This window comes from Trachinotus anak, unplaced genomic scaffold (assembly GCF_046630095.1).
Source record: "Trachinotus anak isolate AG129_WGS33_773 ecotype Australia unplaced genomic scaffold, CSIRO_AGI_Tana_v1 ptg000008l, whole genome shotgun sequence".
NCBI classification, from domain to species: domain Eukaryota; kingdom Metazoa; phylum Chordata; class Actinopteri; order Carangiformes; family Carangidae; genus Trachinotus; species Trachinotus anak.
In genome coordinates this window covers 20,495,597-20,521,288 of record NW_027273859.1, presented here as the reverse complement: position 1 = coordinate 20,521,288, position 25,692 = coordinate 20,495,597, and the positions used below count along the sequence as shown (strand labels likewise).

Sequence of the window (25,692 nt, the reverse complement as noted above, 5' to 3'; positions counted from 1 at the left end):
AGTATGCTTTATCATCAATGTCGGAAAGAAATCCTTATTTGAATAAATATTTTTAGACTATTCTCGTCATTTATGAAAATATCACCAAAGCAATCATTCGTCCTTTGAAAGCAGCCTAGATTCGTAGTTTTATTTTGAGACTTCCCTTTGAGCCCTTTCACTATGACAGGCTTGAGTTTGTCAGTTGGCCCATTTTGATTAGTGATGCTAATTTTGAAATGGAATATAAATATTAGTTTTAACTCGTGGTCATTCTACAGTAGATGCTTCCTATGATTATTTTCCTTTAGGTTCCCTGAATTTCTGAAATGGTAAGTGAAGCACATCACTTTTTAGAGAGCTAACATTCAAATGAAAGCCACAATATCAGTAGTGACATTTAACCACATGCCACATTTTCAGGTGGCAGCTGTTGTTTTGATATTGATTGGTAGAGTCAATCGCAGTGAAAATAATTATGAAGCCAAATTAAATGTCACTTTTAAAATGAACAGTGTTGCCTTTGTAACAACATCTGTTATTTCTTGTATTAGTTTTCTATGCAACATCACATCTGTAAATGTTTTAATATCTCCTGTGTTGTTAGATGAGGAGGTAGACGCCACTTTTGAGTGTATGAAAAAAAGTGTTGAAACAAGAGCTCTGCTTTTGTACTTGGCTGTTCTTTAACCTACTGTTCATCCACACTAGAATGCTTCTATAGGACATGTACCAACCCATCGATATACTGGCGGAATCTGATACAGTTTTCCTCCAGTTTTAGGCCAGAGTGCAGTGGTACATGTGCAGTAAACCCTGTAATCCCCATGTTAGTAGTACCATTTTATATAATCCTCCTCTCCTCTCCTCTCATGTTGGGTTGAAGGAAAATCTCCTGCATCATCACACTGCGTCCATGTACCGATACTATATATGAGAGTCTCAGAATGAGTGGGATTAATGCAGTTTTACAATCCAAACCTTTGATAATACGACATAGTTCAAACTAGGGCAGCTACTTTGTAATCCCATATATCAGGACCAAAATATAATGATTTTAACAGTCTTAACAGACAGTCTGACTCACAGTTGAGAAATATACTCTACCCCGCTCAGCAGCTCACATCACATTCTCTATGGGCCTCTCTGAGCTCATCGTAAGCCCCAAACTTGACCTACAGGTCACAGGTATGAGATTAATTTTCCCAAAAGCATTTTGATGGCATTGATGTCACACTAATGCCCCACAGAGAAAAAGTGATCAGATGGAGAAAGAAAACACGTGGCACCCATGGAGAAATAGAGGGTTTTTTTATGACTTCCTTCTTCCAGCTCAATTTTATCTATCTGCAGCTTTAAACTTTTCATGACCTCCTGTGCCTTTTTTGAACTTGAATTTGATTTTGGTGAAGGTCAAGGTTCTGTAACTAAAAATGCTGGTTGTGGTTTGTATGAAGGCCTGTATTAGTTTATTATTAACATTACACAAGAAAACAATGTACAGTCATTGCGCTATTATAAATGCACATTGCTAAGGGCATAATGTGTATTTTTTGGTCAGAAAATATGAAATGTGATTTAAAGTCATTGTTTTTACCTGATCAGCACTCCCAGAGAAAGACATTAAAACATCTCACTTGAGAAAATGGGAAGTTTTTAATTATCACAATAGTTGCTGATTAATTCTTCTGTTGATCGACTATCAGATAATTGACTCATCGTTTCTGCTCTAGTGCAGACAGTTACTGTAAATACTGAGATATCAGCATCACTATGATATGATTTGGTATAATGTCATTGTAGTCATATTAGGTAGGACTTTACATTAATGATTAAAAAAAAATTATAATATAATGATGAATGTATTTTATTGTATTCACTAATTAAGTGAGTTTATATTTTTATTGATGATCAATTGATTGATAAAAACTTTTTTCATTCCCCATCACAGCTGACCAAAAGATATGGCTGAAATATGGCCAGAAAAAATCCAGTAAGTGAACCTTGAGTTATTTCTTTTTTTTTTTTTTCAAACTAAACTGAAACTTCAAGCTCAACATGTCTTCATGAGTCTTGAGTCAAACCGTTTTAAACCTGCGTGTTGATAGATGACTCATAACATACGTTGAGGATTTCTTTACATGTGCAATGACATACGTGTTATACTGTGTTACCAATCAGTGATTAATAACTAACTGTTACAGATGGTGCACAGGAGGAGTCACAGTTGTTGACAAATTTAACTGCAACTACATTGTACTGTGTTATAAATCATTTTAATGGTTTATATATTGCTTATGAATGCTTAGCCCTATATGTACAGTGCTGCTGCCATGGACTAATTATGAAACAGCAGACAAGCAGTTATTTGTGTTTTCTGTGACATACATGCACCCTGTGTGTGACACTACCTCACCAGAACATGTTTGTATGCCACAGGTGGCATCTCTAAACCCACTGTGTCTCACGTGTTAGTTTCTGTGCTCAGCCGGCCCCTCTGACTGGCCTGATGCGTTGGGCTTGATGAGTTGCCATGACAACGAGCCAAATAGCCACCCATCTTGTGAAGCGTGCAGGCCTCGCTGGGCCTTCTTCCTGAAAGTTGTTTTCCTCCTTCCCCTTTTAATGTCTGACAGTCTTTATCTTTTTATCAAGTGTAAGTGGATTTGTGTCCGGGATTTCTTTGATAGATAAGAGCACTTATACAGTGAGGAGGTTTCCTGCAACTCTTTGTATTATGTGGCCTATTTTTCTGTGCAACCCTCTATACATTATGTGCTATTATGTGTTTACTAAATTTAGCACTGATTTTTCTTGATGTTAATGATGTAACAAGCTGTCCTCTAAACACTTAATGCACATTAAAGCCTGTATGGAGGATGGTACTGTACAATAATCTAATACAGACAAAAAAAATGTTTGGAGTAATCCTTCTTTCACAGTCTGTTGTTGTTCCTATCTGTCTTACTCTCTCTCACACACACACACAAACACACACACAAAGAACAATCTGGGAGTCATAAATAGATAGAAGGGATGGTGGGGGGGGGGACATCTCAGAAATGCAATACCAGCCTCCATGTCCCCGTTTTCAAACAAATTGCCCATCTCTTCTTGCTTTCGACTTTGTGATGGATCTGATGGATAGACAGTGGGGTTTGTTCAATGCAATACCTCAAATGCACCATGCACTGATAACCTGATCACCTCCCCCCATCATCATCATCAGTGTGCGCTGTCACATTGATTGATAAATTGCAGGCTGCTTTGTTTTCTCAACAACACAGTAAATTATTAATTCCTCATGATCTATATGAAGATGTATGACGAGACAGGTCCCAAGTGAAACTGTGATCTGTCATAGTAGGCCCCGAATGTCCTCTTGGCTCATTACTGTCTCTTGTCTAAATAAAAATGGACTCATATTCCTTAAGGACAAACTTTGATTGCTTTTATTGTTTCAGTGGCTACAAAGCTCATGATGTTGGACGCAAACCCTGCGTGTCTCATGATAAAATGCATGGAATCAGCACAAGACACGTCTTGCATGGCAATACAACAATGGCTGCCGTCGCGTATAGGCTATATACCGTAGCTACAACACTGAATAAACATGAGCTTATACATTAAGAGCGAAAGTTCCTGTCTTGTCTCATTTCACAGCGGCCAGTGACCCGCGATTTTCTTTCTTTTTTTTTTTTTTTAATTTTTTTACACGGTCCTCAACACACATACCGAAGAGAGACTGTCCCTGAATGAAAGTCTGTGTATTACTTTTTTTTGCAGTTCCATACGGTCCGTTTATTTACTCCACATTCAAGTAAACAAATGTTTTCGCTGTGTGTGGTTACGGTCTGTGGAATTTGCATTTTATAATCTTCTTGAAAGCACTTTGGAAGTCTTTGTTGAAGTAGGCATATATGATGGGGTTGAGGAGAGAGTTGGAGTAGCCCAGCCAGTTTATGACTGCGCCCAGCCACTCGGGCATGTAGCAGCTCTCTGCACAGAAAGGCAGCACCAGTGCCACGATGAAAAAGGGCAGCCAGCACAAGATGAAAGTTCCCATGATTATCCCCAGCGTTTTCACCGTTTTGCGTTCTCTGGCCAGCGCGATCTTTCTCTTCGCCCCCGAGTTCTTTTCATTCATGTTTTCTTGGCCCTGCGAGGACTGAGGGGTGTTGGGCAGAGGCAGATGTGTCTTTGAGTTGCTGATAACTTCTATGATCTCCAGTGACTCGCCCTCCTCTCCATGCCTCACCGCGCCGTTTACGCACGGAGAGCTGTGTTTAGACTCGTCGCTGCGCTTCCAGCCTTTGCCCACGGCCTCCCCGTTGGTTTTCTTGTGGAAGATGGCCGGAGACACTGTCATGCACTTTTCTGACACTTTTTTTTTCTCGGTTTTCTTGACCGTCTTTCGAATCCGAAACCGAGCAGCCCTGAATATTCGCCCGTATAGGACCAACATGAGGATGAGGGGGATGTAAAAAGCCCCAAATGTGGAGTAGATGGTGTAGCCCGGGTCCTGGCTGATGATGCAGGCGTCGGGGTTCGCCCTGTCTTCGGCACTTCTCCAGCCTAACATAGGCGGAATAGAGATGGAGAAACCAACAAGCCAAGTCACACTAATCAAGAGCGCAGCTCGCCTTGGTGTCCGTTTATTTACATAGTCAATGGGATCTGTTATGGCCCAGTACCTGTCCAAGGCAATTGCGCACAGATGCAGGATGGATGATGTGCAACACAATACATCCAGGGAGATGAATAAATCACAGATCTCTTGTCCCAGTGTCCACTTGTTCAAAACCTGGTAGAGGGCAGCCATTGGAAGAACCAGCACTGACACCATGAGGTCTGTCACAGCCAGGGATCCGATCAGATAGTTCGCCACATTCTGGAGAGATCTCTCCAGGGCGATGGCTGCCACGACGCACGCGTTGCCAAATATGGAGCAGAGGATGAGGGACCCCAGGAGCAGAGAGGTGATAATCTGATAGCTCAGCTCCAGATCAGGCAGAGACCCAGAGCCGGTGCCATTCTCACCCCCGTCCCAGTCGGTAACCACGTCCACCCCGTGAGGGTAGCCGTTGGTCGCGTTGCTGCCGTTGCTGCTTGTTGTTATAATATCCATTTTGTCACCACACTCGCAACTTTTTCCCAGAGCAGTAGGGGGTGGGGGGGTGGGGGACACGCTACTGGACAGACAAACAGGACCCAGTCAGCCCCTCAAACTGCTGCTGCTGCTGCTGCTGCTGGGCGTTTTACCGGGGTCCATCGGAGTTACCGAGTTCGTGCCGTCGCTCTCGGGACGCATGACGCAGGCGTGTTTGTGAGTGTGTGTGTGTGTGTGTGTGAGAGAGAGAGAGGGAGATGTTGTGCGTGTTTTAGCCCGTGAGTGTTGACAGCCGGGTGCGCTCACTGGTACTGCGAATCATCTGAGCTTGGTGACGCCGTGAATTCATTTATACCAGCAGCTTTGGGTACGTCAGACCGTGAGGAGGTCGCCCTGGAGTTCTGTGCCCCTGCTCTGCGTGTTGCTCCGTTTTTCACTGCAGACAGCCGATCAGGGTGCAGGGCTCTCCTTTCCCTCTCCATCTCCTCTATTTTACACCATGGAATAACTTAGTATAGCACTTTGTGGATAACTTTTTTTTTAGTTTACAACCTTAAAGGTGCGGTGTCAGCCAGGACTAACGATTATAAACCAATTCATTACAAAAAATAGCAAGATAGAAAAAAGGCGCATCTGTCGGCGGGCTCCTCAAAGTGGTCATGTTAACCGGAGAAATAGACCTATCTTAATCTTTTATCACTTAAAATGAACTTGTCGTTTAATCTAACCTAATTTGAAAGATGCGTTTTACATTAGGTAAACGAGCTAAAAGAGGATCTGAGAAACAAGTACAGATGTAATTTCGCAACTCTGTATTTAGGAGCGGGATGGAGAGACAGGTGACAGCCTGAATCCAGAGCACTGAGAGCGAAACGCAGCTTCAGGACCAGGGACAGCGCCACAACAGTGCAGAGAGGAAGGCTGCTGCCATCTGCTGTCCACAGCGGGTACTGCAGCAAATAAGAGACACTTTTCAGTCCTTAGTGTTTAGACTGAGGTAAGATACTGGGTGAGGAAAGGATGGATGAGGGGTTGGGCTGCCGAGGGAAATCGTGAGATGGTAGAAAAGACTAGACACAGTTTCTGTGTGCGTGTGTGTGAGAGAGAGAGAGCAGGGATGTTAGGGGGCAATTATTACTTTTGCTACGTGTTCGTGTATGTTTGAGCCAACTGAGAATGTCAGCTGGAAGTCAGAAAACAGCTAGTGAGGAAAAACAAATGCACATTTGGGGCAAAGGGGGAGAGGTGGAGGGTTCTGTTAATCCGAGGGCAGAGTATGGAGAATAATTGAACTCAAATTTAAACCGGAGAACTGTAAAATAAAAAATGCTAAAATTAAAAGCCTGGATCTAAAATCATTAAATTAACAATTGTAAAAAGGGAGAACAGAAAAGAGAACTATTGAGCTGTAAAGTTATGTTTTAATTTTAATTTCCATTTGTGAACAGAGTGGTGAATAAAATCCAGCTAAGCTGCTGCTGCCTATAAGTATACAAGTCAATAGCTACAACCTTGGACAGTCTGTTTGTTTGCACTACAATAAAGTTTGCTGTCTGTATGGCTGGATGAACCTGGAGGCCCCTTGGGAAAAATTTATGTTGTGTCCCAGTTGTGATGTATCACCACAATATATAGGAATATGTACCATGTGACCACAGGACTTCTCCGGACAGAGCCAGAAAATACAGTAATAATGTAAGGTCATGCTCCAAAGTCTGCCTTAGTTAATTTTGTAGTAATGGTAGTGGTTCAAATTCCAAATGAGCAATTAACTAAATTATAGAAAACTGATCTAGGGCTTTTGGGGCTCCTGGGCAGAGGGCCCACTTTGTCTTGTTGGTCATCTAGCCTTTGCTGGCTGTAGTGGACAAAGAGACCAGCAATAAACTACAGATCACAGATTACGCCTTAGAATGGGCTATCTTGTAATTTGCTATGAACATTTTCTAGGTATGTGTACATAGTGTCTGTTTAAATTGGGCTGGACATTCACATTTTATCAAAGACCAAGCCGAACAAAGTAATGCAAAGTACCTATCCCTATCATTCTCCCTCGAAACAATTAGACATTACAGTAATCAGAATTTTGGACTTGTGGACATCCAACCCATCAAAAAATTACTCTATAGCTATGGTGATGCCTTTAAACACTTGAGCCCCCAACATAAATCACAGAATTTAGCAAATCCCATGTTAACATCACCTTAATCTAACCTAATATAAACCAACCCTTAATAATCTTGAATGTCACACTTTTTTCCCTACTGTTCTTTTTTTATTCTGATAAAGAATATTCACCCGTAGATTCTCTATTTAGAAACAACAAACCAGCCTCTTGGAGGGGAAAAAAAGTGCCGTCGAACAGGTTATGCTGACATTTTTCATCGAGAACATTTAGATTTTCTCAGGGTCTAGAAGTTTCTTAGGTGCAAGTACACCAACGCGCTAGTAGAAAGAAAAATAAAGGAGGAGTCTGAAGAATGAGATTATCTGTGACATCTACATGCACAGATACACGCACAGACACACACGAACAAACAACCACATCTACTCACTCCGCTCTGCTTATCAACCAGAGAGTGGAAAAAAGCTGACACTATGGTGAGGGAGGGAAAAAAGGTGGCTCTGGCTTTTTCACGTTATTTTTGTGTGTTCAGTGGTTGCATAGCGATGTGTTTTCTATAGGTCACACAGGACAATAGTGAGGCCATGAACAGTGCACCTATTGTGATGGGGCTCACCAGAGGGACTTTGTCTTTGTCAACAGTGTGGAATGTCCCAGGGGGCTAACAGGGGCAGGATAGGCCAGGCCAGATGGCTACACTGCTCACCTCCTCTGTCCTGGAACAGTCCCTCTTACTCTTAAAAAAAGAGCTAATCTCTATACATCCAGAGGAAGCATGAAGCAGAAACAAGACTGAAGGAAGGATGACAGGGGAAAGACCAAGCTAGCTGTTTTGAAGTTGCGTCAGATACGGTCTGCCGGTGACTGAGGGGCTTGAAAGCGCCGTCATGAGCTCCCATTTGGGAGCTTCTGGTGTAAATGTCTCAAGCAGAGTTGGAGGTCATGGAACTGAGGATGCCAGTGAAGAAAACAGTAACAGCGAGACTTATACTCCGTGCTTCAAGGAAGTGAGACCCAGACAGAGGAATGGAGATCCAGCTGGAGAGGGAAGGTCAAGCAATGTGGACCATCTGGTGAGACCTGCCCTGCCAGGGAGGAAAGCCCACAGAAAGACCTGCAGCGAGGATAACAGAGGAAGATGGAGAGAGGGAAATGAAGAAAGGGATGAGGAAAGACATAATGTTGAACATGTAGGAGGCAAGGAAAGAAGAAAACAAAGGCAGAGAAACACTGGAAGAACTGAGTCACGTGAAGATGGAGCCAAGGAAGGAGAGGGAAGAGGAAGCACTGAAAGTTTGTCTAGCAGTAATTCTGACATCCAGTTAAACACTGCTTTGGAAGTTGGAGAAGGATCAAATAACTTGAGAGGGCACGCATGTTGTAGACCTCACAGGATTGGTTGCTCCCGCACCAACACCACCAATTTAAATGCCCATTCCCCTCGGCCTGCAATGAGGTCCATGTCTTCTTCTCTCCCTCTGCCTCCCATCCAGTCCAGATCCACACATCTGTCACCTCAGAGACTTTCATCCAGGACGGCCGCAGGAGACCTGCACCATTATCCGTTTAGTTCATCCAGAGAGCTGGATCCATTCTGGGTGGAGGTGAGAACAGGGGCGGCAACTGGACGTGCATCACAAAGCCATGACACTCAGACACACATCCCATCTCTCACCAGCTTAGAGTTAGGAGAAGAGGAAGAGGAGGAGGCGGAGGAAGAAGAAGAAGAAGAAGAAGAAGAAGAGGATGAAGTGGAAGATGGCGAAGAAGAAGGCAGTGGTGTGATGGAGGTGATGAGTCAAACCATGACACCGGCAGTGGTGCTGCCCTGTGTTTCTCTCGGGGAGAAGAGGATGAGTAAAAGAGAGAAGAACAGGATTAAGTGTCTGAGGAGGAGGCAAAGGAGAAGGGAGAGGTGGAGACAGAGTCAACTGCAGGAGAGCAGACAGGTGAATGACACAATGAACAGAGCCTTTAGTATGACAGTGGGTATGCAAGTGCTCTTTTACCAAATATTTCAAAGGTCTTAAAGGTCTATTTACATTTTAAGATGAAAGAAGAATGCAGAAAGTAAAAGCTGTGTGTGTGAGTGTGTGTACAACAGATATGAAAACAAAAACCTGATTCAAATATTGCTGTGTCGCACTAATTTTAACTGTATATTATGGGGTTTTTTTGTATATTTTTGTCAGTGTGTGGCTATATGTGTATTTGTGTATGTTTCTGTGTGTGTTCATTTCATCTAGACTCTGACTCTCGACAGCCCTATCAGCGCCCAGCTCATCTCAATAGCCATTGTCTGTGTGGTTTAAAGTGGGGTTACATCTGAATTAGTTGCATGATGAGGCTTGGGCAGAGAGCCCTTCAAAACCAAGCAGACAAAAGAGCAGATTCTGTTTTGATTGGCTGCAGCAGATCTGCAGTCACGTTGGTGGATTGAAATTATTCTAACTGCTGTATTAGAGAAAACTGAATAGAATTGTTGCTTTGAAACTGAGAATATCCATTTTCTAATTCTGTGTCCCCCTGCTGATTATATTGTTTATAGTTATGATATTCCCCTCTCTCCCTCATTGAGGTTGGCGTGTTAATGTTCAACCACGATGTAGATACACAATACACATACCATCTGGCTATAGCAGATATTATTGTGTCTATTATTATGTGGTGGATTATTACTGTGGGAGAGAACAGATGCCACCATGAGGAAATCGCATGAATTGTTTTTAAATCTTTCCAAACTTGCCCCATAATTATCACAATTGTAAATTAAGGGTCAAGAGCCAAATGTAGGAAACTCAAGTTTCGTATTTTAATCTCTCTCATTATGCAACTGCATCATCCACCATAGATGAGTTCAGTATCAGCTAGTGAAGTTTTTTTGTTTGTGTGTTGGCTTGGCTCTCTTCAAAGTTCAAAAATCCTATCCTATCATCACATCTAAAGCTCACTAATGAACACGTTACATCTGGTGTTTTTTTTCCTTTGTGTGTTTTTTTATGATTTAAAAAAAAAAAAGATGGGTACACAAACAGGAATGTAAAGCACGTAACGTAAGTTGTGGTTTTACTGGGAGTTATGTGCTGTAACTTCTCGGCAACCACAGAAAATAAAGCAAAACCCCAGAATGTCATCAGCCAGTCATTGTCATAGTCTGGTTTGTTTAAGTAACTAAACAAGATTTGACATGTTAGTTAGTCAGCTTTAATGATGCTGGTAGCCATTTATAGTTGAACTTTGTCGAAAGCCAGGCTAGCTGCTTCCACCTGATGCCAGTCTTTATGCTAAGCTATGCTAATGGTGGCAAAGCCCTATCTCCATAGTTTACACACATACAAACAGTGGTATTGATTTGCTCACCTAACTCTAAGATAAAAAGGGAATGGGTGCATTTTGCCATTTAACTATTCCTGTAAACTTTGATTTATTCAGGGCAAATTGACTGAGCTTGCTTGCTCGTTTATCATCTTTTCTCAGTTTTATCCAACTTTGCACTTGCACTGTTACATTCATTTCCAGTTGGGAGCAGCTCAGAGCAACAGTGTAGCGCCTGGCACTGCTACTGACAGATTCACCTTCTCATATTTTTTCGCTCTTCAACTCTCTGGTCACAAAGCCTGGTTTAGATTTTCGATACGTATTTCACAGTTTGTTTGACTAAGTACAATGTTGTAGTTATTTATCTCCGCTACTAAATTGTTACAGCATCCATGTGTCTTTTCCTACTTGGTTTGAGGCTCTCTGCTTGTAACTCTACTCCTGAGTACAATGTCCTGTGGTACATTTTTCATGCAATATACAGCACGCCAAAGGTCAGAGCAGGTGTTATTGTCATCCAGTTTCCCACAGGAAGTGGTTTTCATCCTGCGTGAGGAAGAGGAAATTAGTGTTGGTTTGTTCAGATACTTTATGCAGCTGCTCTAATAGCTGAAGCAAAAATTTAGTTGTTTAGTAGTCAAAGAATTATTTCTGTGTGATATAGATGTAGGTATTTATTTATGGACACATTTACCATTGCAACCTTGACAAAGCTGCCATGTTAGTATGCGTGTTGTTTCCAGGGGAGAGCCTCAGTGCTCATGATTACTTGGGAGCTGTGAGCTCTGTGTTCTCTCCTCTGTGTTAATGACACACCTTGGGAGGCAGGGCTGGTGCAATGAGGAAGTCCCTGGAGCTCCCCCTGGGTGAGAAAGCGGTAATTACTCTGGATTCAGCCCCAGGCTTTCTCAAGACTGGTGCTTCAGTCACCATTCCCTGGCGGTCTGCTGACACAGGTCTGAGGGTGATTCGGGGGACAAGAGGGTCCCCAGATACTGTTCTCAGAAGGGGTTTTGGTACATCCTCTCATATGAGTTTTAGTTGGGATGTGGAGTTAGGTGCAGAGGTACTTGGGATGGAGGGCAATCTGACTGCTGAGGAGAAGAGAGGGATTTGAAGAGTGGGGGTGGCAGATGTATTGTGCTGTATGAAATAAAAGGATGTTAACTACATTAAAATAGCAAAGAACTGGCCTTTTGCATCATGGCCAGTTTCTTATCTTACACAAGTGTGTATGCATGACTCATACTGCGCCCTATGGAAAACCTACAATAGATTGCCCAAGAACAACAATATCCTTATATACACCAATGCTCTGTTTTCTGTGAAGCGAATGTTTGAATTAAGGCCAACCTCAGTGCTCTCTCTATGTTTATGCTGTACAGTAAGATGTGAGAAAATGTAGGTAGACATGACACTCTGCTGAACTCACACCTGACACCCTGGTGTCCTCATACATATTATTATGCTGGACAGGTAGTTGTTAAAGACGTTTACACTCATCAAATCCAGTGTGTTAAAGATGGAATCTCAAGAGGACCACAAAAGACATTTTTCAGATATGTTTATTACAATCTGGTGCAAGCACATCTTGTAGTGATAATACCTGTATATATGAAGGATCAGCTCTCTGGAATGTTCTCTCCTTTTTTCTGTCACTCTAAACAAAGCAACATATTCAGTTTTTAATCTATCTGTCTGAAAAGCTGGTTTCCCATGATGATTTCAGAATTTATTTATTTTTTTCATATCTTACTGTGCTGGGATCCAAGTAATCAGTCTTGTTCCTTTGCGTGCACAATGTGGTGGAATGACAATAAATTAAATTGAATTTTGTGATAAAGATTAGAAAAAAAAGAAGTTCAAGTAAAAATCTCATGGAATTTTTTTGCTCTTTTTCATTTGAAAAAAAAAAACAAGCGTTATATCAGAACTACATTTGTATGTTTGAATGTATGCACATAAATATTTATCTGCATGAGCATTGGTTCTGCAGTCCTGCAAGAAGCTATATGTTTGCACACAAACATATAAGGGTCCTGCTACTGTATATCTAACAACCTTCAACAATCCATTTGATCCTTTGTTTTTTAAAACTCCCTTCCCTCCCTCTGCCTTCCCTCCACACTCAGAGTTCAACAGGAAACCCATCCAGCAGCAGCAGTGAGGATGATGAGGACGTGAGCTCCAGGGACAGAGAAGGTTACATCTGCGCTGTGTGTTTGGATGTGTACTTCAGCCCTTACATGTGCCACCCCTGCAACCACATCTTCTGTGAACCCTGTCTGAGGACGCTGGCTAAGAACAGCCCCACCAACACCCCCTGCCCCCTCTGCAGAACAACCATCACACATGTCTTCTTCCAGAAGGGTGAGCTAATGGGCAAAAAGCACTTGCTGTCCTAAACACGTGATTTCAAATACTTGTCACATCTCTACTTATGACTCTGTTCAGTATTCTGGATTGAAAAATATGAGGTAGATAAAAACGCATTTTAAAAATGCCAGTAAAATGTGTATTTTAAAATACCATCATCATGACTCAGTAACAGTGCATTCATATAATTGTAATGATGGTAAAGATACAGAATTACATGTTTATGTACAGCTATATATGTATTCTTATGTTTGGTTGTTACACAGATGACATCTAAGCTGCAGAGTGTTCAGAGGGCCCAGCTGCAGCTGTCCCATAGGGAGCAGAGTAGACCTTTAGTTCAGCTCTGACCAGATGAGTCACCCACACAGTGAAGACAAAATCAAAACAATCTGAACACTTTTATTTACTGCTTTTTGATAGAAATGCTCCAACTATCGCTGGAAGATATATCGCAATATGACCAGGACAGATGAAAATCAAACCCTAATGCTGTATGTAGTGCCTTTATACAACAATGTTACACAGTATACTGTAATAATATGTGTTTTTGCACCTACGTGCTGTACACTGGCATTCATATTTTATGTAGCCTCATAATCACTGCACGCTGATTACATAGGACATAGTCTGATTTGGACAAATCTATGAATAAGTAATGAAGTTCTCTGAGGCGTGTTGGCCTACTTCTAGACGCATGTAGGAGAAAGTGAGCGGCAGGGACCTTGCTGTGGCCATTAAAAAGGCAGAGTGGCCGTGGTCATGAGGACTGCAGACACACTAAGGACTCTTGTTAGTGATTAGGTGGCACAGATTGTAGATGAGATTCTTGTGTTGATTACCAAAGCCAAGGTCACACAGAAACAGAACGAGGAGAAAATGAGGGAGTCTAGTAGTGATGCTGCGTCTGCTGCTTTTTTATTTTGAATATATTGAATAAATCAAACATTATCTATCCAAGCTATCAGGAAGTGGAGGTGTGAATAAGATGTTCGCTTTTGATAATATTATTTTTGTCTCTTTCTCTTTCATAAAGAGCTGAACCAGACAGCAAGAACATTCTTCCCAAAGGAATACCTCTCCCGGAAACAGAATTTTCAGAAAGCAAGTTGTGCAAAGTGGCCTCTCCCGAGCTGCAGAAAACTCTTCCGCATCTTTGGAGGCAAGTTTTTAATTCCCCCATACATGGAAACTCCCTCAGATCAGTTAACCAGATTAAGCAGTGATCTACCATCCCCCAAAATTGGTGTCTTACCTACAACTACAGATATTGTACCATTAGTTAAATAAATAGAATATCCAAAATCTGTATCACATACTCCAAATAGTCAAGAACACAAAAAAGAATACAGAAGAAATGACTCATTGTATTATACTTAAACTGAGCTTCACAGATTTGAGGGAGGCAGTACCACAACATGGAGGATCTGCATAAAGCCATACTTGAAAATACAGATGGGCAGTGGAAAAGTTGATAATGTTGCGGGAGTGGATTGAAATATTTTTGTTTGACGTTTTGCCAAAACGCTGAGGTCATGAGTCCAGGTTCTCTCAGCAGAATTGCACCCACCCGATACATAAAAAAAAATGACCTGCATGTTGTTTTACAGTCTTTTCTACAGGGCCGAGCATGTAATTCCAGTGAAGAATGCGAATCACATTTTATGATATTTACTTGGGAGAAAAAAAATCAGAAACAGCCTTAAAAAAAATGTGTAATAACTCCTCTTCCTGTTATTAAGAAACCTGTAATGTTACTGAGCACATGACCTTCCTTAAAAGTATACTTTTTTTCACTGTGAAAATGTTGCCAATATCTGAATCCATGGTAAAGTACATTAAAAAGAAAACTACAGTAGAAATGTTTTACAGTCGACTTTCCTAAATTTTGGGTGAGGTGTCATTTTAATTGAAAAACCAGATGAGATGCCTCATTTGTTTCACCCAAACCAGGCTTTCAGAGGCAGTCCAGTCCCATTGCTAGACGCCAGTTCCCCCATGGAGGAGGCTACCGTCTGGACGCTATGGACTTTGAGGATGACTCTCGAGGCTGGCGCTTTGACATGGACATGGTCATCATCTACATTTACTCCGTCAACTGGGTTATTGGCTTCTTCATATTCTGCTTCCTTTGCTACCTCTTCTTCCCTTCGTTTTGACAGCAACACAGAAAGAGGAGAGGCTGAAGACACTCAAGGATGAGGGTAAAGTAATTTAAGATGAAGCAAAGGCCAGGGAAGCACATACAGGGGGAACCTGAGCTGTAGAGTCTAATGAGAGGCCAGTGAGTGACTTTCAGGCAGGTGGGATGGCGTGGTGGCAGGAAAACAGTTTGCCTCTCATTAATAAATGATTGAAATGGGGAAATGGTGTAAAGCGACATTTGGAAATTCATTGTTCTCTGTTCTCTGTCTCCACATGTTGCAGATGTAATGTGGTTTGCACAACATTTCCTGCTCCTTATGGATGGGAGTTAATATAACAGCTTCTAAGTTTGAATGCTTTACTTTACCAATATAATCCCATTGCGGTCTATTAGCACTTAACATTTTGATTAGGAGCACAGCCAACTGGTTTACTCCAAGTCAGATTACTTTCGATGATATATTCATTATGAAAAATTTTATTGACTAACAATTTCAATGGCAAAATCCAATTTACTCTTACTCAGTTTTTCTTCAATTTTGCTAATACAAAACATACCTCATTTTGAGGTATAAAATATAATGATACTGAATTATTTTAAACATTCAACCATAATTTTCAAAATCTGACTTGACAACATTTCAGTAGTAACACAGTTACTGAATATTTCCATGATAATACTGTAATGTAAATCATCTTCTAATAAAGATAATACTAACTAAACCACAGTAAAACTAAAAAACAAAGGAATAACGTGAGTGAGCACTTTTCACGGTGGATTTTCATATTAATGTGACATCAGAAAACTTAATTAAATGAATAATTTGCTCTTTGACATGGGTTTGCACCATATGTTTATGGTTTTATGAACTTTTGTATTCCAATTTCCCACACCATACACCATATCCTTGGAACTAAAACTGTTGCAACTAAAAGGTTTTAATTGGCACTTGAATTATACCATAAAGTACTTTTTTCCAGTGAGAATGAATTTTGTTTCATGTTCATTCCTAAGCACCTCCTGGAGGAAGTAAATGTTTCGTTTGACTGAGTCACAGAGTTTTATAGAAAATAAAGTTTACATAGAAACACATACATGCAGGTATGTAGATGCGGCTTTTAAATAACTTTGTAATTTATAAGTGATTACCATTTCTGGTAATGAAGTCATCTATGACCCATTAGTTGATAATGATGGTAACCTTATTATAAACAATAATCATCTTTAAACACTTGGGAATAATATATCACAAGTAAGATAATAATTTGCATAATTTACAGATTATATATTTTAAATATTTTCTGATATAATGCACCTGTTGTAAATTATTTATCATTTTAACATAGTTATTATCAAATGGTTTATAAATTATTAATAAAAATACAACAATCAGTTATTTTTGCTTTCTCTTATTTACATTTCTTTCCTTTGTTTAAATATGGTATGAAATGTGTTGCCGTGTGTACAGAGTGTGTGTGAACGCGTTAGGTGTGCTGCCCATGGTGGAATGACCTCTGCCTATGAAAACTCCCCTGTGGTTGGGAAATACCCAAAGCTAGCACAGAGCCTGTGCAGGACATAAAGCAGTCCTATGGATATAATAATTGGACTTACTCTATGGAAAACACAGGCTCTTGTTACCCCTGGACAAGGACTGGACTCTGGCCTTTTCTGGAGTTTCAATGATGAGATGTCCAAGGCCCCAGCAGAAGAGTTTGGACTTTCATTTGGCAACTTACTAAGGCAGAAGCATTTAACTCTAACTCTATTAACTTGATTGTATGGTATGAACATACAGTATTGGAGTAAAAGCCATTTAAGAAGAATCGACTGACTTATTAAGGAATCAGGAGATTGATATCAGTACCATCTCTTGAGGGAGGTCAATACCAAAGTCAAACAGAAACATTTTTCCATTTTTCCTGTGCCACACTGAGTGTGAGTGCTGCTGTAGGCTATGTGTCTGTGACTGTATGTGTAAAGCATATACACAGATGGATTGTTAAAGCCTTCCTTTGCGGTCACAATTAAATAGTAATGCAGGTTCAGAAAGCGCACCCACCATACACTGAAATGGACTCTTAATGTATTCAGAATATCTACCACATGCCACACACACACACACACACACACACACACTCCCACTCCCTGCGTAAAAGTATTATAAATATGGCATAGTAGATGCTTCCAGTAGGGTCATCTTGAACAGTGGTGTATCGCTGAAGTTTAACTCATCAGTAGTCAGTGGCCTGGATTTCAGGCGTTTAGGAGCTCATATACAGCCCAGGGCGGGGGCCTGACTTGATGGGCCCTATTAGTATTCCGTCCTTTGGGTGCGCGCTGTGTTTCCAGCCACAGAGCCACGTCAGGCCTGTAGCAACTGTTCGTCTTCTTCTGGCTCTCCAAGGTTAGAGACAGGCCCGGCCGACCAGCTGGAAACCCTCGAAGAAACAGGAACTGGGACTGAGACCTCGACACCGGGAGTTAAGTTTTTTTTTTTTGTTTGTTTTTTTTTTTCCCTTTTTTTTTTTTTTTGAACGTTCAGATACGGCACATAGACTTAAAGTGTCGACTGTGCGCGGTGAAATCGTCAGCGGGGACGTTGGCAGCGTTTGTGAGGAGGTTGTGCCGCTATAAGGAAAGATCGTTATCGCCAGTCCCACTCGTGCTTCATGGAAACGCGCAATCATAAAAAATGGTTGCATTTGGAAAATATACGTGAATGCAATCGCCTCCTTCCGACATCGGTGCGTCAGAGGAGACACCTCAGCTAGCTGGACTCCGGGTTGGGTGTGAAGTCTTCACTGTGCACCGTGTGCTGCTGGAGTGAAGGTGACTTGCGCCCCGTTGCAGTCGAGGCTATGCGGAGAGGAGTCGCAGGCGCTCATCCGGTACTTCTCCTGCGCTCTCCGGCTCGTCTGGGAAAACACTCGCTCCCTCTCCCACAGTAGAGAGGAGAAGACCGTGAGAGGTGGACGGAGCAACAACAATCACCGAGGTTCAGCCCAGCCAGTAGTTGGCGAAGGTGAATTGAGCGTAAACGGAGTAGAGAATAAGGTGAACGGCAAGGTGCAGGGTTGCGAGGCATAAAGAGAGAAAGTGGTGGAGTTTTTTGTTTTTTTTTTTGGGGGGGGGTGAAGGGAATAAGACCAAACCGTTCTGTATTAGGGCTGTTTTATTAGTGGATGTGTATGCATGAGTTCTGCATCGAATGGGCGCAAAAACCGCCCCAGATCCGCCGGGAACATCTTCCAGATCGGCAAGCCTCCTTACCGAGACCCACAAAGGAGGGAGAGCACCGAGAGTACCCGCAAAGCCCAGCGCGCCGTGGCCGACTGCAGAATGGTAGGTTTGCGACACGTCAATGCCTGCATGGTGCCTCTGAGAAGGAGCGCTGTGTTTTTATCCCGACCTTTCTTTGTTCTAGGACGCTCGGCTATCCCATGAATGCAGGGTGCACAGGCGCCAGCTGTTAGTAGCTGCAAAAAATAAAAAATAAAATAAGATTTAAAAAAAAAAAAAAAAAAAAACTCGGTCTGGGAGCCTAAAAATAGCTATATACATTTGCATTGCTTTGTCGGCAGTGAAGCCAAACAGATCATCTCGGTGTGCAGATTGACTGTGTGATTTGCATTTGGAGTGTGGAAAGCTGCTTGTGATTTAGTCAAGATTTAAAAATTGCCTGAATTACAAGATTATCTACGAGTGGGGGGGGGGGGGGGGGGGATGTTCGTGATCATGGCACAGATGTCCTGTGTTTTGACAGATGCTGGCAGGAATGATCATATGTGCTTCACCCTTTCATACATCAGTGAACGTCATGGAGACATGGAGGCTCGCTGTTCGTATAGGCTACAGGAGTAGATCCAGCAGGATTCTATGCAGAAGAATGAACGAAATGTTTGTGCCCAGAGCTCAAGATCTGAGGCTGTGCAAACAACCAAAGTTTGCATAATGGGACATCACCGCCCCCCCCCCACCCCCCCCCACCCCCCCACCCCGCTCCCTTCACCTCCGCGCCAATAATAAATCAGTTCATTCACCATGCACTTTGACTTTGCGGACTGGCAATTTGATGGCAATGCTTCTCGTTTTTGCTAAATAACACGTTTCTTTCAGACATCAATGGGCTTTTGTGACCGCATATGTGCAAGGCTGCAATTTTTGAAATACTACTTATAAAGAAGTATACCTCAGTGCAGTTGCGCAAGCAGATTATTGGTCCCTTGTGTGGGAAAACATAAAGAAAGAAATAATTGTAAAGCTGGATATAGTGCTGCTCAGCAGTTTCTTGTTGGCTGACAAGTCAATATAAAGGCTATTCCCCTGCGCCGACCAGAAACGGAAACCATAGTCATGCAAAAGTTGTATTTGTATGGTGTTTACTTGACGAGGTTGTCAGGGGAATAACGTATTTTTGTGTGTTTTTTTTATCATCTTTGTAAAACAGATCGTCCAAGAATTCAATACACTTGTGGCTTTGTACCGTGAGCTGGTCATCTCCATCGGCGAAATCACAGTCGACTGCCCGTCTTTACGGGCCGAAATGCTGAAGACCCGAACTAAAGGCTGCGAAATGGCGAGAGCGGCACACCACAGTCTCTCCTTGATATCGGGGTGAGTTGGCACAGACTCTGTCCATGGTGCTGAAAGTGTAAACCCGCACCAGCTGGGCCCGCTCTGGAACACTGCTGCGCCTGGAGTTGTAAAGGAGCTAATTTTACCAAAGTACATTTCTGATTTGCATAAGCATCCCCGTTTTAGGAACATGTAAACTTAAGCCTGCTCCTCTGCACTTCAAAGAAATCATCCAAGTGTCTGCTCCATTAGTGTGAAACTGCTGAGTGGTGGCAGTGGAGGTGGTGGTGGTGGGGGGTTTGGGGGGGGGGGCTGCCTTACCAGGAAGCAATCACAACAACTTACTGCGGCCTAACTGACCACTTCCCATTAGCTGGTCCTAAAGCATTAATGCATGAAGTGGAATGGAGGTGGAATGCATATGGATATCTGAGATAATAGTGTCAATAATGTGGAGCCAACGACTTTTGGATTGTTGCTTTTAATGTATTGTGAGAGTTGCTCTGTATGTGGGTGTGTGTGCATTTTGTGGGTTGTGTCTCTGTTGTGGGTATTCGAACATTTAGATACTAGCATAATTCAACACTGCAGCAATAGTGGATGTCATTGTTTTTTAGTGTGCAGAATGCTGAGAAGAATCTGAATCTTTTCATTTTTCTCTAATCAATAGGAAAGTATTCCATGCAAAATTAGTCGATGCAAAGTGTTAAGATGTGAAGTTTTCATGTAGAAACTGATTGCTCATTAGTGCTTTGTTTAAAATTAATGTTTTTGGTTATAGATTTGTGAAGCAATGTCTGTTGACTTGTTCCGTCCAACACACTCTTCTTTGAGCACATCTCCTCCACATTGGTGCCGATTTGAAAGAAGGGCAAAGTGAGGCTTGCGATTTGAAGGTCCTCAGTGAGGCTAAGATGCCAGCTGACTTGGCACCCTCAAACTTACTTAAATAACAATTGGACAGACTGAAGCCAGTGGAGAGAGAGATTTGGAGGATGTCTGCAGTGCAAGTTGCGTGCCAAAGCCCAAGCTCTGTTGGAACAATAACAGCCTCAGGTTTACTCTAGCTATAGCCCATATTCCTCATTATAAATGGCATATTTAAACAATTTGCTGGAGACCTGGGAAATCATTTAATGTTCTCTCACTAGTCATTTATATAAAGATGAGTTTAAAATATATTAGGATGAGCTCTGCTCTGCTCTGTAACCTATTTCCGGGCTCAATAATTAACCCACTTGCTATATCGTACAGTGATTTAAAAATGCATATCCTTCACCGTATGTCACATGCATGACAAAACCTTTCCATTTAATGGATAGAGGCTTTGAACTGCATGTGTGTGACACGCTCATGTTTAGCCATTAAATATGTCTACTGTATGTTTCCTGTCATGAGGGGGAATGAATCATACAACATCCGATGAACAGGGACATCTCAGTTGCTTTTTATAACAAGGCTTTTATGGCATCTTATTTAAGTCTTTGGAGAAACTGCAGTTTACTGTGCAGCAGCTCTATGCTCTGCACTACTCTTTTTCCAATATACGGCTTGTAATTACACAACTAGAGGTATTCATACCTGTCCCTTCAAGACAACTAGTACTATCCATTATGGCCCTATGCTTGAATTTTCTGCTGTTGCTGCTGCTGAAAGAGCAATAGAGACGGTGCAGCAGCTTGAGCGAGAACTCTAAGTTCCCACTGATATCAGCATCAACATCACTGTCATAATCATCACCAGCACACTCTCCTCCTTCTCTAAAAGCTCTACAGGCCTTTTCGATGTCTGTCTCCGCTACTAGAGACACAGAGCTTGAATTAGACAGCACAGATCATTCCCCTTTAATCAAATAAAGCCGGTGTGTCTGAATGGTTTGAGTGATGCGGGGCCTCTCCAATGTGCTAGAGGAAAGCTGATAAGCAGGATAGCATTGATGACAGCTGTGCTTTAGCAACAGTACTGTAGAAGGCAGCACTGTGACAAAACAAGGATGGGAAGGAGAAGCTTGCTGTTGGAAGAGGAGAGAAAGCAACAGCAGGATTTGTGTGAGAAATATTTGTACCAGGTGCAAGTTTCACACCTTTCATTGCTGTCACTTTCCCATGCGATATCACACCCACTGAATATCACCTGCTGTAGTTTCCCCCTTGAACACCAGATTTATGTGGTTATGGAGCTACTGCAGTGTCTCATAAAAGCTAGTGATTTTTGAGTTTTTTATGTTTGAACTACCTCAATGCATTTTATTTATATATTTTCAGACAGTTTAACAAACTAAAAATATGGACACACTGCTCGCACAATGTATCATAATCAAGAGAAAGCGAGGAACAATTTCAACCTTATTAGCTCTTAATAGAAAGCAGCAGAAACAAGTTTAAAGAAGCAGATCACTCTTATGCACTCATCATTAATGCACACTAAACTTTTTCTGTATATTTGAGTTTAAAACCTCTTTTACATAGCTGATGTTAGCTATTTTAAGGATTTGTAGTTATTCAGCTTGTTGATCATATTAATGTAAACAAAAGCAGGCAAAACTGTCAGTATTATCAGGGCTGTTCCTCTTATTTATAGAGATATTTCAAAGTAAAAGCATCTTAGTGACAGTTGTGGTTGGCTGTTAATGATATGATATGTTAAGTGATCATATTCCTTCAACACATATTGCAATCACGCTTTGGCGACTTAAACCACAATTACTTCCCTAAACAGGGCAAAATCATCTCACCAATCAAAGGTTCTGTAAACAATTGTCACTGCCACTAGATGTTGCACGCGACCACCAGAATCTCAGATCAAAACAAATGCTTTGTCAGGCACACCTCAGGGCTCCATTTGGCCATAACCCCCCCTTCCCTCCTTTCAGGGCTCTCCACCACAGTAAAGGCAGATCAGCATTGGCTCCACGGTTGGACTGGGAAAGAAACTCAGCCTTGTATCTGCTGGGACACTGACAAAAAAACTTAAAAACATTTTTGGGATATTTTGATGGTCTACCAGTGACTGGGATTTGAGCTGCTAGTCCTCATGGCCAGTCCGCCTGTGCTCTGGTCTTGTCTCTTAAATTGCCAGAGGCCTTTTAGTCTTAAATGTGGTTTCTTCAGTGAAGGAAATTCTGGAAGGTTGCTCTCACCTGAATGCTGCAAACTGCACTGTGCCATCTCGCATGTGGGCGGTCCCTGTGTGTTTAAACATAGGAAGGACCGAGTTTTCTCAGGACGCCATTACTCCACTATATCTTTAGGCCTACATAGTAAATTGTTGTCAGTCAAGGAATTGTCAAATAATGGAGATCACCTGTGGTACAATATTTAAGGAGAGACACAAAGAATCTATGAATTTTCCCCCTTCTGAATCACAAAAAAAAAAAAGTGTAATTTTAATTTGTATCCATGATTTTGGTCATTGTTTCAAGAGTCCTTTGAGTTCCAGTAACCTTGCATTGTACCCACTATGTGTTATTTCAGGCCAGAGGACGGGGAGATCCACCCTGAGATCTGTAGGCTCTTCATCCAGCTGCAATGCTGTCTGGAGATGTACATCACTGAGATGCTCAAATCTGTCTGCTTGCTGGGCTCCCTGCAGCTCCACAGGAAAGGTTATTACATGAAGAAGCCTCATCGCAACTATAGCTTTAAACTAGCTTCCCTGTAGAGTTTGTGCGTGTATCTTTGTGTGTGTAGGTGTGAGCATATGCATGTGTGCTAATTTACACACAGCATGCTTTGTGTCTCTGTTTTGATTTTAATTAATTTAAAAGAAACAACCAAGAGACAATCACAACAGTTTAAATGGATGAATTCATCATTCTTATAATGCCACGAGCAGCCTGATCAACAAACCTGAATTTATGTGAGCAAATATAAACCAGTACTATGTACATGTTTAATGAGGTTTGCAATGATCATTTGATCTGATAAATAATTTTAGAACACCTCTTGTTTTGTTTGTTTCACCCCTCTTTTTCCTTGTGTTTCAATGGATTTTAAGGCAACGCATGTTTAAGACTCGCTACTCTCTGCCTGCTTAGGTAAGGATTCCTGTGGCCCTCCTGGGGTCGACACTAAGACAGAGGAGAGCTCAGACATCCCCATCCTGGAGGACACCTCTTCCTCCCCCACTGACTGTCCTCAGCTCTGCTGGTTGGTGGCCAATGACATAGAAAACATCGAAAAGTAAGTGGACAAAAAAATGTGCTCCAGTGTGTGTTGTTCTGTCATTTCATGTGTGAGTTGTGTTATTTGCATTTGTTCATCTTTGTTTGCCAAAGCACAATGTGTTCGGAAACATAATGCAAAGTATGCAAGTAAGTCCCTCAATTTTTGTAACATTATACTGATACTTTGCAAGTCTGAAAAGATCACAGGGTGCATTAACATGTTGCATTATAGCATTAATATACATATATGTCAAAACACTTTAAAAATAGTTGTACTAGTTCATACATGTAAAGATGGATTTGTTAAAGATTAGTTTTTAGGAAGATATAATTGCAAAACCAATTGATTGTTTTTTATAATTCTTTTGAACATTTTTATAAAACTACAGAATCAAATATTAAATTTTTCTTTTTCAAAATTTGGGAGGCTGCAGTATAATTTGTCTGTTTTGTATGTGTGTGTGTGTGTGTGTGTGTGAAACTGTACAATCTGATAGCAGCTGTAGGGAAACTACAAAAAGGCCTTCTTTTTGTTATTGCAGAGATATGAGGGAGATGAAGAACCTTCTCAGTAAACTCAGGGAGACAATGCCTTTACCATTGAAGAACCAAGGTAAGATAGAAGGCGAATACTTTCTTTACCTTCACTCTCTTACACACATATCTCCACATACACCTCTACCCTATAGATCACTGACAAATATTTAATAGTCAAAAAGTATAGAAGATTCATTAGGATAAAGATCGATTGTGGCTTGAAAAAACACTGTTTCAGAGCTACAACTAGCAAAAATGCCTGACTTGGCAGTGATGTCTGTGTGTTCTTGTGCCCAGATGACAGCAGTTTGCTGAACCTGACTCCCTACCCACTGGTCCGACAGAGGAAGAGGCGGTTCTTTGGGCTCTGTTGCCTGGTAACCAGCTAAGGGCCCCGCCTTCGTGGGTAGGAGGCGGCAACAAAGACACCATTACCCACTGTCCTTCACCACTTGTGTCTCCCACCAATCTATTACTGCCATTTTCAAATAAATTGTCCCTTTCTCTTTTTTTTAAAGGCTGCCCATTTTATAATTTTATTTTGTAATACAAAGAAGAATTGTAACTGCAGTGTAATGAAAACAAAAGTCATGAACATATATTTTAAGATATTTTGCAACAGATTTTCCCTTGTTTTGGTAAAGTCAGATATCTGCCTGTCCAATGTAAAAGAGAATGAGAGGTCATTTGAAATAATGTCTATGTTCAAACGCTTACACAAATCTGAGTGAATGAAGTGAAGATTCATGTTTTAAAAAAGGGAATTTAATCGTCAGTTTTTGTCAGAAACAATGTGATAACTTATAAATAGACGCCAATCCAAATATTTGAGGATGGCACTTGCAAAGATAAAGCTATACCTTCGTCTGTCTAAGCTGAGATGACAGGTCTGTGCAGAGTAAGTTTGTTGTGTATTACAGTCTCTGTTTTCTGTTTCTTGCTGTTTTTTCTTCTTAATGTACTTAATTTAGTCTTCCATAAACCAAGAACCTGTACCCAACTTTAACTTTCCAGCTTCGAAATGGAATATATGATACAATACTCAAAAATAAAAAACTTCTTTGCACACATAATCTATCTATAAATTAAGACATTAGACTTGTATATACACATACTCTTTACGCAATGCTCTCTGAAATATTTTCAAAGTTGGAGTTGGTTAGGAAAGAATCTGTCGGTTGGCATGAGCAGGGAGGGTCTCTCACTGTCTGAGGCAATCAGTGCAGACAGAGGGCAGACAGCATGGGTGTTGCTTATTAATGATAGTGATCAATGTTTAGGGCACGGTGAAGGTACAATAGTCATAGCTGATATAGGTCATTTTACATTGTTAATAAAACTTTTGTTATTGAAACTAA

At 41.4% G+C, this 25,692-nt stretch overlaps 3 protein-coding genes across 3 annotated transcripts; 2 read left to right on the top strand and 1 right to left on the bottom strand.

Moving 5' to 3' along the window:
* Positions 1–3,413: 3,413 nt before the first annotated feature.
* Positions 3,414–5,298, bottom strand: htr1aa (5-hydroxytryptamine (serotonin) receptor 1A a). The gene has a single exon (XM_071483399.1). The coding sequence runs from the start codon at positions 5,105–5,107 to the stop codon at positions 3,827–3,829; it is 1,281 nt and encodes a 426-aa protein (XP_071339500.1). The 5' UTR covers positions 5,108–5,298; the 3' UTR covers positions 3,414–3,826.
* Positions 5,299–7,749: 2,451 nt separating this feature from the next.
* rnf180a (ring finger protein 180a) lies at positions 7,750–16,446 on the top strand. The gene is made up of 4 exons (XM_071483397.1): positions 7,750–9,163; positions 12,665–12,902; positions 13,945–14,070; positions 14,862–16,446. Exons 1-4 carry the CDS (start codon positions 8,102–8,104, stop codon positions 15,065–15,067), a joined length of 1,632 nt encoding a protein of 543 aa, XP_071339498.1. The 5' UTR covers positions 7,750–8,101; the 3' UTR covers positions 15,068–16,446.
* Positions 16,447–17,290: 844 nt separating this feature from the next.
* rgs7bpa (regulator of G protein signaling 7 binding protein a) lies at positions 17,291–25,692 on the top strand. Its single transcript, XM_071483398.1, has 6 exons — positions 17,291–18,399; positions 19,505–19,671; positions 23,106–23,236; positions 23,669–23,813; positions 24,340–24,410; positions 24,632–25,692. The coding sequence occupies exons 1-6, from the start codon at positions 18,250–18,252 to the stop codon at positions 24,721–24,723; spliced, it is 756 nt and encodes a 251-aa protein (XP_071339499.1). The 5' UTR covers positions 17,291–18,249; the 3' UTR covers positions 24,724–25,692.